Raw genomic sequence first — 17,064 nt, 5'->3', positions numbered from 1 at the left:
ACCACGCACCGACCTACAGCGCATGCGTCCTCTGAAATTGGCTCCGCTCGGCCTCCCCTCCAGAGTTTCCAGTTCCGGCCTCCTAGCGGCGGGCAGAAGCTGGAAACATGCGGCTGTCGGTCGCCTCCGCCATCTCCCACGGCCGCGTATTTCGCCGTCTGGGCCTTGGTCCCGAGTCCCGCATCCACATGTTGCGGAACTTGCTCACAGGACTGGTGCGGCACGAACGCATCGAGGCGTCCTGGGCGCGCGTGGACGAGATGAGGGGCTACGCTGAGAAGGTGAGGAGCGGGGCCCCCCTGTCACCGCGCAGGTCCGGCCTGAGCGGGCGGGGTCCGGCTGCTTGGGGAAGGAGAGTGGGACCGCCCTAGTAAACTCTTCTGCAAGTCTGAATCCCTTAGCACCCTGAGGCCACTCCTCAGGCACCTCAAATGGAAGACTGGTTAGCCCTGCGGAGTAGGAGGGGGCTTAGATTAAGTGAATGAATTGCCATCCAGCATTAGAGAAATTAGATTGGCGCCCTGCTTCTTGCTCGGGTTGGATCCTCGATGTTTTGTCCTCACAGCTCATCGACTATGGGAAGCTGGGAGACACCAACGAACGAGCCATGCGCATGGCGGACTTCTGGCTCACGGTGAGTGCGCCCTCTCTGCCTCCCAAATCACACCCTTTGCTCCCAGTGGAGGACCGGGTTGTTGGAGGAGACAAATTGGCTGGAATTAAGCTAGGTTGCTCACTTATGGACCAGTGTTAGGAACTAAATTACAAACGATATCTTAAATTAGTTAAACTGTATGTGAATATGCTTCTGCACAACTGCCTATAAATGACCCCTTTGTGTAACTTTGACCCTACCAGATTGGGGGCTGGGAAAGGTCTATGTACAGGTGTGTACAGTACATATGTACTATGTACAGATCTTACCTTTGGGAGTGGTTGAAAGTTAAATGCCTCTGCACTTGGACTTGACTCTGCTGTCTACTGAATAACTCTCTCCCTCTAGGAGAAGGACTTGATCCCAAAGCTGTTTCAAGTACTGGCCCCTCGGTACCAAGGTCAGAATGGGGGCTACACAAGAATGCTGCAGATCCCAAATCGGAGTGAGCAGGATCGAGCCAAGATGGCAGTGATCGAGTATAAAGGGAACTGCCTCCCACCCCTTCCTCTGCCTCGCAGAGATAGCAACCTTACACTCCTAAATCAGCTGCTGCAGGGACTGCGGCAGGACCTCGCCCAGAACCAAGGAGCAAGAGTCCACAGCTCCCACACAGCTCAAACACCACGGATTTAACTGGATCTGAAGGATCTACAGCCCATATTGGTGCCCACGATCACAGATCTTTGGAGCTCTTTTACTCTCTGATAAGAACTGGAGCTAAGAGTTAGTTGTAAAATGGACAATGTTAATGGGGCTGAGGACATTCTGGGGAGCCAGGTGGCCCTGTGTTTGCACAATAGATAAAATTCCTTATATGAGTGTATATAAATTGGATTTTTTTTAATCCTTCCCCTGTGATTTCTGGAGAATGAGAACTATCCAGATGCTCAGTCTACCTGGGAGAAAATTCATGGCTTAATGTTTGCAGTCCTTAGATTTGGGTTGGTTTTGTGTAGCACAGTTGTTTTCCTTAATACCACCGTAGATGGGGCATGTATCCTATCTTTCTAAACTGATTCCCAAAAGTGATTGTGTTTTGACATTTAGTCTCAGAGAGAGTGAGCCCTGGGGGCATGTATCCTATCATTCTAAACTGATTCCCAAAAGTGATTGTGTTTTGACATTTAGTCTCAGAGAGAGTGAGCCCCTGAGATTTCCTAAAGAGCATTTCCTAACAGGAGTAAGGAATGAACATCTGCAAGTGAAACGTCCTTAAACAATCCAGTACCTTAGGAAGCTTTAGGGGATACTACAACCATTCCTCTGTTTCTGGGCAGCATCACACATTACCTTCATGTGCCCCCCTCAACCCCTGAATGGACCTTGCAGTAGGGGACCTAAGAACTCAGATGTTCCACCACCCGGGTCAAAGGCGTTCAGCAGAGGATGTTGGGCTCCAGGATAAGCTCCTTCCTCTTGGTGGGGGGAGGGGTGAGTAGTGTCAAAGTGAAAGGCGCATTAGGAAATTAAACCTGCTGGGAATTTCCTGGAAGTTTTTATTGTCGCCAAATCTGGGTCTCTCTGGGAACTCAGAAAAGGGAAATCCGGCTTCAGAATGGCCAGAGTATGTGAGAAGCAGGGAGCTCCTTTACATCCTCTCATTACTCTGAAGGCAGGCTTGTCCCAGCCAGGCTGCCAGGCTTGACTAGAGTGGTGGACCTGGGAAGACTTGGGAAGAGCCATCACCCTTGGCCTGAACACTTGATAGGAGGGCCTGATAGTTGCCACATCCCTGGTAAAGTGGGAAGAAGAGATTTTATCTTAGGCTGCACCTTCAGAGTGTATTAGGCCCACTGAACCCATACATTGTCTGAGATAATAAGTCAGGGTGAGGGTAGAGGGATCATTGGTCTATCAGATAGACATGAGTTTCTGTGGCAGAACTATTCTGGTGCTGTTTTGCTGCAACTACCCTAGTCTGAGACTCATCTACTCCCATCAGGGCTCTCCATCTCTTTTGTCTACTCCAATTTGTCCTTCACACTACTGCCAAAAGCTCTTACATTTTGAGTGACATATACTGAACACCCAAAAACATTTATCAAATACATCTGCAAGTCTGATGCTCCCCCCAAAATTTATCCATCTTCCTTTCTTCTTAGTGTGAACATTCTCCCCACTCAGATATCTAGGAGCCATCCCTTTCTCCTAGAGAAATCACTTTCCTTAAAGTTAAAACCACAATAGGTGGATTATGGCTGTGTTCCCATAGTGTTTCCTCTTAGCCCCCAGAAATATATCTCACTCTGGGGCTCTCAGCAGTTCCTTACATGCATATTAAGCATCTGCTAGTCCCCAGCATCATTTTATGCAGTGTGGATAGAACATTTATCAAATGTTTGCATATGTCAGGCCCTGGACTAGATACCAGGGATGCACAGCTAAGAAGAAATGATCTCTGCCATCAAGGAACTCACAAGCTAATGGGCCACTACCACAGTGACCTCAAGAGCAATGCATCCACATTAATGTTTTGGCCCAAATAAGAGTACATGAATCGTAGAACATTTGCTAAAGGTTCAGGGATAACACAAGGAAAATAAAGTGTATCAGGAATTTTACTAATCTGGCCCACAAATAATAACTTTTCACCTCAGTTGGTGGAATGTTCTCCCAAGTCCATCTAGGCCCTGTTTAATACATTCCAGACCCAAGAGCACACCACTTTCAAAGGTTCCCTGTCTTGGGCTCCAGTTATTTACTTTAAGGTTGACAAAAGTAACGCCACTCCCTTCTCAGAAGGTAACAAATTTAGTCTTAACAGTTAGCACAGTATAAGCCCAGTAGCTAAAGCAGATGACTAGAAAAGTCAGAGACAGTGTTCTTCCACTCATTCTACATTGGAATTAACAAATCATGTTGAGTTTATTTCCATAATGTTTCTCAAATCTGCAGTCACCTCTCCCTAATATCAAATCCAAGACATCTCTATCCTGGATTACTGCAGTAGCCTCCTAACTTGCCTCCCTTCACACAGCAGCTGTAGTGATAGAAATCTGATCATCTTACTGCCCTGCTGATAACCTCTAGTCACTCATTTCCTATGGGAAACAGTCGAGATTCCTTAACCTGACTCCTCTCCTTGATCAGGTATCTGCTCAGTACTCCGGGTACTTCCTTTGCCTCTAATTCTATGCTCCAGAAGCCTAAAAGTCATTTTGGTTGTTTCCTTGTGCTCAGGTCTCCTTACCACCTTCTGTGAGGGGAGAGCCTTTCCCTTTTTACCTATGTAACTTACACCCAAATTTGGCATCTCCTGAGTGGCTTCCCTGACCATCCCCACACCTGAGGTCATTACTGTGTCAATCTAGGTGCTTCTGCAATGTTTCCATAATCACACTGCACATATCACATTACATTACAGTTCCTTACACTGGATTAGTTCCCAAATATCCACCCCAGATTAGTTTAAAGGTATCATGGTATTTCTGTCCCCTTGGTGTTGATGGGTTTGGGCTGGACAGGCCTACACTAATTTTAGGCAGTGAGAGAATCCAGGCTCTATTCTGCCGGATAAGAGTAAGTCGGCATGTTATTCTAAGTGCCACTGGGGAACTGGTTTTGGGCTGAAGATGACACTGAGGATGGCAGATTAGGACAACTAAAACTATAGCACCCGGAGCTCCCAAACTGTAATCCTAGTTATGTTGAAATAATCTTTTTGGTGATTATTCCCATTTGAGTCTGTGTTTTCTGTTAATTGCTACTGAAAGCAATTCAATACATTAATTTGTGTACCATCACACCATTAGTGCTTCTAAAACAGATTTTTACTATGACCCGCAGATAAAAAAATATTTTACACCAGAACATAATATTCACAAACATAAATAATTGAAACAAAATCTTCATAAAACATTATTTACGTTTACAAATATGGTACACACTAATATTTTCTACTCTTTTCTTGTTCACCTTTTTAAAATGCTGGTCCCAATTCACTAAATTGATTTTACAACCCACTAATGGAGTACAACCGGCTCTCTGAAAACCACTGTTCTCAACCAGCATTCCAGTGACTACCCATTGCCTTTGCTGGATAAAATCTAGACATTTCGTGACACAATTGCCCTCTGTGGCCCAGTCCCAGCCACTTCTCAGCCTCCTCTCATACCATTATTTGTTGCCACCCTTCATAAGAACCTGCTTGCTATTCTCTGAATATGTAACTTTGTGCATAGTGTTCCCTCTGTAATGCTTGCCCTCTTTCAAGTCAACTCCTACTTGTCATTCAAATCTTTGCTCAGAAGTCGCTTTGCTGAGGCCCCGCAAACTCCACATCGCCCTCCAAATGGGGCTAGCTCTCCTCCTGTGGGTGTATACCCATCAATCACATATACTACAGTTTTCTGTCTACTTAACAGATTCTCTCATTCGACCACAATTCTGAAGCCATGGACTGGGACTTATTCTTCTTGATAATGCTCCCATGAGGCCTGATACATGGTAGGTGCTCAGTATATGTTTACTAACTGAAGAGTCAGCCACTATTATGTCCATGGCATATTCCACTCTCTGGCTGAACTTTATAAAACAATAAACATGGTACTGTGTGAGGGGACACGTTTAAGCTACACTGCTGAGTATACCAAGACAAAAGAAATGGTCTCCTTCCTCTCCAGGGAATTACATGCTAATAAGGAGTGTCAAGAATGTAAGCATATGTCTAATTCATTTGCCACATTTTATATTCCAATTTCCTGGACTGTTTCAAACCACCCTTAGACGGAAAACACCTATACATTTCCCAAGACTAGCCAAAAGCTGAAATGACACCTTTTTTGTGAAATATTCATGAAATTCCACAGGCAAAGCTCAGCATTATTCCAGTTATCCAATTTCTTTTTTTTTTTAATTAACACATTCATCACTACCCATGCTGTACATTAGATCCCCAGAACTTGTTCATCTTATAACTGAAAGTGTGGACCCTTTGATCAACATCTCTCCATTTTCCCCACACCTCAGCCCCTGGCAACCACTGTTCTACTCTGTTTCTATGAGTTCAACTTTTAGATGCCACATATAAGATCATACAGTATTTGTCTGTCTGTGTCTAACTTATTTCACGTAGCATAATGTCTCCTAGGATAATCTGTGTTGTCACAAATGGAAGGCCTTCCTTCTTTTTTATGGCTGAATAAAATTCCATTGTGTATATAAACATATACATTCCATTTATATCGTGATCTATTTGTGTGTCAGTGGACCCTAGGTTGTTTCTGTATCTTGGCTGTGTGAATAATGCTGTAATGAACATGGAGGTGTAGATATCTCTTCAAGATACAGATTTCAAAAAAATATATATATACAAAAAAAATTAGCCGGGCATGGTGGCTCATGCCTGTAGTCCCAGCTACTCGGGAGGCTGAGGCAGGAGGATCGCTTAAGCCCAGGAGTCTGAGCTTGCTGTGAGCTAGGCTGATGCCACGGCACTCACTCTAGCCCGGGCAACAAAGTGAGACTCTGTCTCAAAAAAAAAAAAAAAAAAAAAAAACAAGATACAGATTTCATTTCTTTTGGATATATACCCCAGAAGTGGAATTGCTGGATAATATGGCAGTTCTAATCTTTTTTGAGAGTTTTTGTTTTGCTCTGCTTTGTTTTGTTTTGGAATGGCACCATCTGGGGGATGGGCACACTTGTAGCTCTGACTTGGTTGGTGCAAAGGCAATATATGTAACCTAAACATTTGTACCCCCCATAATATTCTGAAATAAAAATAAACAAATATATAAACTCAATTTGTTGTAGTTTTGTCTTTTGACAAATCTGGCAATTAATTAAGGGACCTGAAGGAGACTGTGGATTCTGATGCAGCCTCCAGGACAAGTGTGGAACTTTCAGTAATATAATGAGCAATTCAAGCATGATTGTTGAAAATGAGTAAATTAGGTGAATGTAAATGGGATAAAAGTTTATAAATGAACTTTTCATGGTTTCAAAAATCTTTTTCAGTAACCTAGTCTTAAAATTGTAGTTATGAAATGTTTCAGTCATTTCCAAGTCAGATATAATGATGAAACATTAATTGTGGAACATAAATTTTATTTCTGGATTCTTAAGTTTTATGGAAAGACAAAATAAACTGAATTATTTGATTCTGAACAGTTCATTTTGTGGAGACTACTGTTAAGAAGTGTACTTCAGTTTCTCGATAATTTTTAAATCCAGGCATCATGATAAAACATAAATGTAAGGCCGGCGGCCATAAAACCCCTTCCCTAGAAGTTCCCTTAGTGGAGACTGCCAGCCCCCTCCCCCTGACACAGCCAAAACTTAAACCACATCCTGTCACTGTCACTGCTAGCTGAACATTCATTCAGTCCACGGCCAAGCTACATCCTGTCACTGTTAAAACCAAGTCAGACCACATCTTGCCTACCTGGAACTTAAGCCCGGGCCAAAAAACAGCAAATGCTACAATTCTCAAAAGAGCCCCCCTCCCCTCCCCTCATATAAATACCCTTGCCTCAGTCCCAGGCGGCGCGACTTCTGGGGCCCCTCTTTCCTGGGACCCCTGAACACTCGCCCAGGAACACTCAGATAAAGCCTCATTGCTTACCCCTTTCTACTTTGCTCGGCTTTCTTTCTCTGACACCATCCAAAAACCTTACAATAAACATGTTAGGGTGGAAAAGCCTAGTGGGTGCTCACAGCATGGGTGGAGAAAGATTTCTCAAACCGAGTTTAAGATATAAAAGTAAAAATGTTTGTTTTATCTTATTAGAAGGACAGAGAGCCATGGGGGTGGGGTGGGAAGAGAGCAGGGAGAAGGCGTGGCATCCCAAAGAAAGACAAGGGAGATGCTAGCTGCTAGGCCAAATGGCTTGCTTCTTTTATGGGGACAAAAAAATAGTAATTGCCTTTCTTGTTTCTTCTGTTCCTGGAGACTTAGTTATCTCTGAAACTTATAGCAGGGAATGTGTTTTGCCCCTGAGATATGCTTTGGGCAGGAAACAAAGGCCTGGAGTATACCCCCCCTGCTGTCTGTCCAGGAGCTTCTCAGGAATACCTGGGAAGCTACAAATTCTAAAGGCTGTGAGCTGGTGAATGTAAAGAGAAAGATTTACATTTTCTTTAGGCTCTTTTGTGAAAACAGAGTCCCAGCAGGTTGCCTGCCAGCAGAGAGAGCAGAGAGCTCATAGGATTGACATTTACTATTATTTGTAATTATGGGATTAGATAATTTCTTGTTATGTCAGCAAGGCCTTCCTTACAAAACAGGCTTCCTTTTAATCAGCTGATTTTTTGAAAACGGAGAAAAAAAAAGAGCAAAGATGAAAGTGAAACCAGTTTAGCGCTTCCTGCTTCCACCGAAAATTCAGTTCTCTCTCACACATATCAAGCCAAAGACTGGGCTGGAGCTGAGTCAGCACTAATCAGTCTCAGGGAAAGATTCTACTCTCCATGCAGATCTCTCTGCAGCAATCTGAAGACTGGAACTTAGCCTTTGGACACAGGTAGGTGAAGGAAAACTTGGGAAATGGAGGAGGCAGAGAGATACAATAACAAACCCAGAAACTGAAATAGAAACTGATGACAATATAGTCATAGGAAGCAGTGAGACGGGGGATTAAGACATGCTGAGAACACAAATATCGAAAGGTTGAACAACCCAAAGGTCAGATTTCACACACGGGCTCTGTGGGAGCCACAAGGCTGGTTTATTCTCCCGGGTGTGAGTGGGCTGAGTCCAAAAAGAGAGTCAGCACAGAAAAGGGTTTTGTGAGAGTCTTTATACATGGGGACAGCTGACCCCCTCCCAGCTGCCCTGTTCAGTTCCTTATTTCTGGGCGATCCGTATTGTTGTTGTGTTCAGGCAGATGAAGAATTGCTTCCTGGTACTTGCAGTTCCTGTGTGGCAGAGGACGGTGGGTGGGCAGAACAGCTGTTTGTAATAAATTCTTTTTCAAACAACCAACTCCTGCAACCCCTTTGTCCCAGTCACATCCATCCTTCTGCTCTGGCCTGGTTCTTATCAGGAGAGCTAGGGAGGGATGGCCTTCCTCTGTATCAGGGAGGGAGGGGGAAGGAATGCTGGCTGCTGCTGTCTGTTAGATCTACAATGTCCAGGGACTCCCCAGACTCTTGTAGCTATTGTTTTACAAGCCTAAGTTTTGCATTAACCACATTCTGTCCTATAAGTACTTTTCAGGTTCCCACCTGGAACAAACCTAACAAACAGGAATTTGGCATCATCATTGTTCCAAAAAATAGCTACAAATCTGGGAGAAGATGGAGTACATAATCTAAACAGACAAGAAACTATTTGGCAGTTTGTATTTGTTAGAGTGAAAACGCCAGTAGGTGTTCATGGCCTAGATGGAGAATGATTTCTCATGCAGAAATTAAGATATAAGGGTAAAAAAGGTTTATTTTGTCCTTTTAGAGGAGAGCAGGAAGAGAAATAGAGAGAGAGAGAGAGAAAGGAGGAGAAAGAAAGAGAGAAGGGAAAGGGGGGAAAGAGAGCAGGGACATGGTGTGGCCTCCCAAAGAGAGAGAAGGGGGTGCCAGCAGCAAGGCCAAGTTGCAGCAAGTAGATAACAAGAATCACAAGGATGTCAAAATCTGAGAGTTGGTTTCCTGCCTTTCTTGGGGGAAGAGATTATCACAGGAGATGTGACTCTGTCCTCAGGATATGGTTGAGGCTATAGTTCATATTCTTTTGCTGTTGAAAATGGACTGTCTTAAAACTTAGATTAGGTCTGAATTGGAATTTGTATTAATGTTATTAGATCATGGAAAATATAGGGTCCAGAAATGAGAGCTAAAAGTAGAGCCACTAGGGGCGTTAGTCGAAGATCACACATTGGAAAAAGAGTTTACCAATTTGAGGAGGTAGAGGGTCTCTTGGACTGTAGGCAGATAGAGATGTCATGGAGTGCCCATAGTGGGGGTTGGAAAGTAAGGTTATTATTATTAGGGTTTTCAGCATCGGCAAAGGACTGATCAGCCCGCAATGTAGGTTGGGCTGTGGCAGTATAAAGAAGTATACTTCTTTATACAAGAAGTATAAAGAGGAGGCAAAGGGCAATAAGGAGCCATATATACCACAGCATATTATTGGAGCGTGGTATCCATGATGGCCTCCCTTTCAGGGAGTTTCTTGTGGATAGAAGCAGGTTTGGAAGTGTCTGTAGCTTTGAGTCCAAAGAGATGACCCTAGGACAGGATTTGAAGCACAGCTGTAGTGGTGGAAGCAGTGATAATTATTTAAAAGGAACTCTTTAAAGGTTCGAGGGGACCCAGTTTGTCCTGGAAAATCCTTGAGTAAAATTTAGCCTCCAGACTGTTGGAGTGGCAGTCCCTTTAAGAAGTTGTCCAGTGAGTTTTACTCTCAGGTGGGGGTAGAGAAAGACCACAAGGGAACCAAATGTTATGTAGTTTTATCCCTTGAAATTGGCCCTTACAGCAGTGAATAAGGTTGGGCCAGGCAGAATTTAACAGTTTAAATCCTGGAGATACTAGGTAAACTTTGTTATTTAATACAGTTTAACATACCAGTAAGCCAAATAAATTTTTTTTTGGACTTCTGGTATCTCTATTATGAAAAGCTAGTTTGAGATTAAAAATGAATTTAGAATTTTTTTTCTTGGAAAGACTGTCAAACATTATAGGTCTAAAATATGTGTTTAAATAAAATCACAGGTCACTTATAAAACAATGGCTTTTATTTCCCCAAGAGTGATAGTCTTTGGAAGACTTAAAAGGCAATGTAAAAGGTATATTGGTATAAACCTCTGCCCTGAAAGTTTGGTTTCATTCTAGTTAGTCAAAAACCCAGCAAAGATAATACAGGGATTATTTTGACAAAGCATAAAATTTTTGCTTCTTTTAGGCCAGTTACTGAAAAATTAAAGAAAAACCTTCTATAGTGAGATAGTTTTAATTAAAAAATAAAACAGGTTATAGAATCAAGATGAGTGTATCATGTAATTTTATGGGGAATGCATTAATATTTTAAGAAAACTTTGTTTTAACCAAAGTTTTTAAAAAATTATAGCCAACTGGATCATATACTAAATTTCTTCATAAATTTTTTTTTATTAACTTTAATCCAACTTTCCTGGACCATCTACAAAACATGTCTAAAACTTTCTGTTTTGTCCTAACTTTTTCTTTTCCTAAATAATCAGTCATTTTAGGACAGAAATATTATACAAGATCCTTTTTTTGTAATATTGTTCTTTTGTTTAACCTTTCTTAACACAAATGTATTTCCACAATCATTGCCTTTTTATGTCTCTTTTTCTTACTCATAAGTTATTTTCTATTCTGTTTTTAATAAAATATTTGATGTAAGTGCTTACTTTTTCCTTAAGCCAATTAATTAGAGATCTTTGTATATTTTGGCAGTGAAACATTACATACACATAACATATATGGACACACAAACATATAGACTTAGAGATATTTTTAGGTGAAACAACATGTAAAGTTTTACAGTTCGAAAGTTCAGAAAATGCCAATGAAAGGAAAAGGTTACATGTAAAGTTCCGGTTAAGCTTTTTCCAGAAGTTAGAGAAAGGAAGCCATAAGATCTTTTCCCAGTGGGACGGCTGCTCTCTTCCATGAAGATTTTTCTGGCTAAAGAATTACTGGTTGGCAGTTGTTGGTTCCCCCATCCTCACCCCCAGCACTTGAATATTTTGTCCCACTCTCTCCTGGCTTAATGGTTTCTGGTGAGAAGTCTAGTGCCAAATGAATCATAGCTCCTTTATATGTTATTTCTTTCTTTTCTTTTGCTGCTTTTGGAATCCTCTCTTTGTCCTTCACATTTTAGAGTTTATTATGTGCCTTGGGATAACATTATTTGGGATGAATGTGTTTGGTGATCCCTGACCTTCCCGTACCGGGATGTCTACATCATTCCACAGGTTTGGAAAGGCTTTTTTATTATAATATTTGCTTGAATAAGCCTTTTACATCTTGCTGTTTTTTAACCTCATCTTGAATGCAAATAAGTCTTAGATTTGCTCTTTTGAGGTTATTTTTTATATCTTGTAGGCATTCTTAATTTCCTTTCATTCTTTTTTCTTTCCTCTCTATTTTAATTGGAGTAAGATAGTATCTCATTGTGGGTTTTAATTTGCATTTACCTGTTGATTAGTGATGTTAAGCACTTTTTCATATTTTTTTAGTCATTTGTATATCTTCCTCTAAGAGATGCCCTTTCATGTCATTTGCCCACATTTTAATGGGTTTTTTCCATCTTGATGAGTTGCTTGAGTTCCTTGTAGATACTGCGTATTAGTCATTTGTCAAACTCATAGTTTGCAAATATTTTCTCCCATTCTGTAGGTTCTCTACTTGCTCTGTTGCAAATATTTTCTCCCATTCTGTAGATTGTCTACTTGCTCTGTTGATTATTTCTTTTGGTGCGCAGAGCTTTTAGCTCAATTAAGTTCCATTTGTCTATTTTTGTTTTATTGCATTTGGTTTTAGAGTCTTAGTCATAAATTCTTTGCCGAGGCCAATGTCCAGGAGAGTTTTTCCTAGGTATTCTGCTAGGATTTTTATTGTTTCTGGCCTTACATTTAAGTCTTTAATCTATCCTGAGTTAATTTTTGTATATGGTAAGAGATGGGGATCCAGTTTCATTCTTCTGCATATGGCTAATTTTCTCAGCACCATTTATTGAATAGGGTATTGTTGTCTGCTTTTCAAAGATCAGTTGGTTGTGTGTATATGGTTTTATTTCTGGGTTGTTCTCTCTTCTGTTTCATTGATTTATGTGTCACTTTTATTCCAGTACCATGCTGTTTTGGTTACTATTGCCTTATACTATAATTTGAAGTCAGGTAATGTGATGCCTCGAGTTTTGTTCTTTTTGCTTAGGATTGCTTTGGTTATTTGTGTTCTTTTTGGTTCCATATGAACTTTAGAATAATTCTTTCTGATTCTGTAAGAAATGGCATTGGTATTTTGATAGGAATTGCACTGAATCTGCAGAACGCTTTGGTAATTATGGCCATTTTAACAATATTGATTCTTCCGACCCATGAGCATGGGATGTTTTTCCATTTGTGTCAGCTATGATACCTTTTAGCAATGATTTGTAGTTCTCCTTCTAGAGATATTTTACCTCCTTGGTTAAATGTATTGCTAGGTATATTTTTTTGCAGTTACTGTAAATGAGGTTGAGTTCTTGATTTGGTACTCAGCTTGGTCATTGTTGGTGTATAGAAATGCTATTGATATTTGTGCATTAATTTTATAACCTGACACTTTTGCTGAATTCATTTGTCAAATCTAGGATTCTTTTGGAGGAGTCTTTAGGGTTTTGTAGGTATAAAAATCATATCATCAGTAAATAGAAATAATTTGATTTCTTCTTTTTCAATATGGATGCCTTTTATTTCTTTCTCTTGCCTGATTGCTCTGGCTAGGGTTTACAGTACTATGTTGATTAGAAGTGACGAAAGTGGGCATCCTTGTCTTGTTTGCATTTTCAGGGGGAATGCTTTCAACTTTTCCCCATTCAATATGATGTTGGCTGTAGTTTTCTTATATACAGCATTTATTATTTTGAGGTATGTTCCTTCTATGCCAAGTTTCTGAAGGTTTTCACCATGAAGTGGTGCTGTATTTTGTCAAATTCTTTGTCTATATCTATGACATTATATGGTTTTCGTTTTTAATTCTGTTTGTGTGGTGAATCACATTTATTGACTTGCATATGTTGAACCATCCTTGCATCTCTAGGCTAAAACCCACTTGATCGTGGTGTATTATCGCTTTGATGTGCTGTTGGATTCAGTTTACTAAGTATTTTCTTGCCTATTTTTACAGCTAAGTTCATCAGTGATTTTGGTCTGTAGTTTTCTTTTTTTGTGCATATTTTCTCTGCTTTGGTATCAGGCTGATACTGGCATCATAGAATGAGTTAGAGAGGATTCCAGCCTTCTTAATCTTTTGGAACAGTTTTGCGTCAGTTTTTTGTGCACCTGGTAGAATTCAGCTGCAAATTCATCTGGGCCTGACTTTTTATGTTGTTTTACTTGGGAGATTTTTTATTATAGATTCAATCTTGCTACTTCCTATTGATCTACTCAAGAGTTCTATTTCTTCCTGGTTCAATGTCAGGATATTGTATGTTTTCAGGAATTCATCCATTTCCTCTAGGATTTCTAATTAATGGTTTATGAGCATATAGTCTCTGATGATCTTTTGTATTTCTGTGGTCTAAGTTGTAATGTCTCCTGTTTCATTTCTGATGGTGATTTTTTGGATCTTCTCTCCTCTTTTCCTGGTTAGTCTAACTAGGGGATCAGCAATTTTGGTTTTCTTTTTGAAAAACCAACTTTTCATTTTGTTGCTCCTTTGTATTTTTTGTCTCCATTTCATTTAGTTCTACTCTCACCTTTGCTGTTTCTTTTCTTCTGCTAAGTGTGCATATGGTTCTTGTTTTTTGAGTTCTTTGAGGTGCAACGTTGTTAATTTGTGATCTTCTTTTTTGGCATTTAATGCGATAAAATTGCCTCTTTACAATTAACAATTGCCTCTTAACAATTATAAAGGAGATTAGTATGGATAGAAGGAAACCAGATGCTTTTCATCAAGACAATAGAAGAATGAAATGAAATCATTTCAAGATTATAGGTGAATCACGTCACAGGCCCAGAGTGCCAAGGCCTGGGAAACAGAACTATGTCAAAAGAGGGGCCTCAGCATTTGCTGCCCTGTGCTGCCTCAAGTCTCTGCCCCCTACATTCTAGTACCGTGCTCCTCAGTCATCCCAGCTGTGGCTCCAGCTGTCCCAGATGTGGCTCAGACAGTTGCTCTGAAAAGTACAGGCTGTTAACCTAGGCAGCATCCACGCAGTGCCGGCTCTACAGGCACTCAGAGTGCAAGACCTTCAGAGGCATAGCTACCTCCACCTAGATTTTAAAATATTCTCTGAAGAGCCTCAAGATCCAGGCAGAGAATTGCCATGGGGGCAGCTCTACACAGAAAGTCCCCACTAGGGCAATGCCTAGTGGAGCCAGGGGAGTGGGATCAATGCAGAGAGTCCCCACTAGGGCAATGCCCAGAAAAGCCATAGGGACAGGGCTACCACAGAGTCTCTCACTAGGGAAATGCCCAGCAGAACCATGTGGACAGAGGCACCCCTGAGACTCCAAAATTACAGAGCCAGCAGAGTGCAATTCCAGCCTGAGAGAGCTGTAGGCACCCAACTTCAACCTCTGAGAGCTTCTGTGTGGGCTTCACCCAGCAAAGCCACGGGGGCCCTCCAGGCATTTAGGGGCCCAACCCCCACCTAGTATGTCTAGAACGTAGGGTATGGATTCAAAGAACATTATTCTCAAGGCTCAAGGTTTAATGTTGTTTGTTTTCTTGGATTTTGGACTTCCTTGGGACCTGTGTTACCCCTTTCTTCTTGTCCATTGCTCACTTTTGGAATGGGGATGTCTATCCTTTGCATGTCCCACCAATGGGGCTCCACACTCATGAATGATCCGTGCCTTATAAAAGGGCTGGAGGGAACAGATGCTTTTTGGTCTTTTGCCCTTCTGCCTTCTGCCATGTTGGGATGCCTCTACAAAATGCCATTGTTGAAGCAGAGATCAGGCCCTCATGAGACACTGAACCTGCTGGTGTCTTGATCTTGAATTTCCCATCCTCCAGAATTGTGACCAATAAGTTTTTATTATTTATAAATTATCCAGTCTTGGATATTTTGGAGAGCAGCACAAATGGACTATGACAGTTGCATAATCAAGCATTTTTATTACTTCATTCTCCTTCTGTTAGTTTGGCAGTTATACACTTTTTTACTATTCCATTTAGAGACTACATTATAAATTGCAGCATACATCCTTAACTTTAAAAGGTTACCAAAGCAGACGGGGCGCAGTGGCTCCCACTTGTAATCCTAGCACTCTGGGAGGCCGAGGTGGGTGGATTGCTCAAGATCAGGAGTTCGAGACCAGCCTGAGCAAGAGCGAGACTCTGTCTCTACTAAAAATAGAAAGAAATTATCTAGACAACTAAAAATATATAGAGAAAAAATTAGCCGAGCATGGTGGCGCATGCCTGTAGTCCCAGCTACTCAGAAGGCTGAGGCAGTAGGATCGCTTAAGCCGAGGAGTTTGAGGTTGCTGTGAGCTAGGATGATGCCACGGCACTCACTCTAGCCCAGGCAACAAAGCGAGACTCTGTCTCAAAAAAATAAAAAAATAAAAAAATAAAAATAAATAAAAGGTTACTAAAGTCAATTTTTATTTTGACCTTCCTCTTGAATACAGCAAGGACTTAAAAAAACTTTAAATCCATTTGGCCACTCTCTCCAACTTGTATGCAATTGTTATCACATGTTTTAAACCCCAATTTTTTATGTTTTCATTTAGGTATATCAATGTATTTATCTCTCTTGTTGTTCATCATTTCTTCCTGCAAATCTGACCTTCTACTGATAACATTTTCCTTCTCCTGAAGAGGACCCTTTAGTGGTTTCCTTAATTTGCATTTTCTAATGGCAAATATTCTCAATTTTGATTTTAAATGAGAGTATTTTTTCCACCATAATTCCTTAAGGATATTTCACATTGTATAGAATTCTTGCTTGTCAGTTATTTTCTTTCAGGGCATTAAAGATTCCATTCCCCTGTTTTCTGGCTTTCATTAGAACTGTTGAGAAGTTAGCTCTCTCTGTTAGGTTTTTGAAGGTAAGCTCTGTTCTTCTTTGGATGATTTGGTTCTTTTGTTTCTTTGTTTTTTTTTGCTTTGTTTTTCTGTAGTTTCACTTTGATATGTCTGAGTGTAAATTTTATTTGCCTTTTCTGATGTTTTCCTAAATTTTATCTTTAATTTGTAATGGAAAATTTTCAGTCATTATTGCTTAAAATTATTTACCTCTTCTGTCACATATTCTTCATTACCTGGTAAACTCTTTGAGGCTTTAAAATTTTTTTTCTTAAAAAATTAATCTAGCTGTTTTATATGTCTTCAGCTAGAAAGGCTGGTCTGAGTTGCTTAGTCCGCCATTAAAATGTAGGTTCAAATTTAAGAGGCATTGGAGAAGATGGAAAACAAGATAAAAATAACCATAGGACGGTGCCTTAGTCTGTTTTGTGTTGCTATAACAAAATACCTGAGACTGAGTAATTTATAATAAACAAAATATATTGGCTCACAGTTCTGGAGGCTTGGAAGTCCAAGATCAAGGCACCAGCAACTGACAAGGTCCTTCATGCTGCATCATCACATGGCAGAAGGCAGAAGAGTAAAGGGGCAAAAGAGGGACAAGCTCAACCTTTTATAATAGCATTAATCCCACCCCTGAAAGCAAAGCCCTCATGGCCTCATTACCTCTCAAAGATCCCACCTGTTAATACTGTTACAGTGATAATTAAATTTCAACATGAGTTTTAGAGGGGACAAGCATTCAAACTATAGAGAAT

The 17,064-nt window shown here is 40.8% G+C and overlaps 2 protein-coding genes across 4 annotated transcripts in view; both read left to right on the top strand.

Moving 5' to 3' along the window:
• LOC123642371 (39S ribosomal protein L17, mitochondrial) lies at nt 1-1,499 on the top strand. Its single transcript, XM_045557402.1, has 3 exons — nt 1-281; nt 566-634; nt 1,004-1,499. The coding sequence occupies exons 1-3, from the start codon at nt 108-110 to the stop codon at nt 1,289-1,291; spliced, it is 531 nt and encodes a 176-aa protein (XP_045413358.1). The 5' UTR covers nt 1-107; the 3' UTR covers nt 1,292-1,499.
• Nucleotides 1,500-7,959: 6,460 nt separating this feature from the next.
• The window catches only part of LOC123642368 (interferon-induced very large GTPase 1-like), a 35,816-nt gene continuing 26,711 nt past the window's right edge, over nt 7,960-17,064 (top strand). For all 3 annotated transcript variants that reach the window (XR_006736443.1, XR_006736442.1, XM_045557399.1), the window contains exon 1: nt 7,960-8,121. The gene's annotated coding sequence lies outside the window, so the exon portion shown is untranslated. The remainder of the gene's footprint in view (nt 8,122-17,064) is intronic.

The sequence above is a fragment of the Lemur catta genome, chromosome 7, assembly GCF_020740605.2.
Source record: "Lemur catta isolate mLemCat1 chromosome 7, mLemCat1.pri, whole genome shotgun sequence".
Classification (NCBI taxonomy): domain Eukaryota; kingdom Metazoa; phylum Chordata; class Mammalia; order Primates; family Lemuridae; genus Lemur; species Lemur catta.
Note: the sequence above shows the minus strand (reverse complement) of the source record. Positions and strands in the feature narration are given on the sequence as shown.

Coding starts and splice junctions, on each gene's coding strand:
- LOC123642371 (XM_045557402.1), top strand. CDS start 108: ATGCGGCTGTCGGTCGCCTCCGCCATCTCCCACGGCCGCGTATTTCGC. Junction 282..565: donor TGAGGGGCTACGCTGAGAAG/GTGAGGAGCGGG, acceptor TTGTCCTCACAG/CTCATCGACTATGGGAAGCT. Junction 635..1,003: donor TGGCGGACTTCTGGCTCACG/GTGAGTGCGCCC, acceptor CTCTCCCTCTAG/GAGAAGGACTTGATCCCAAA.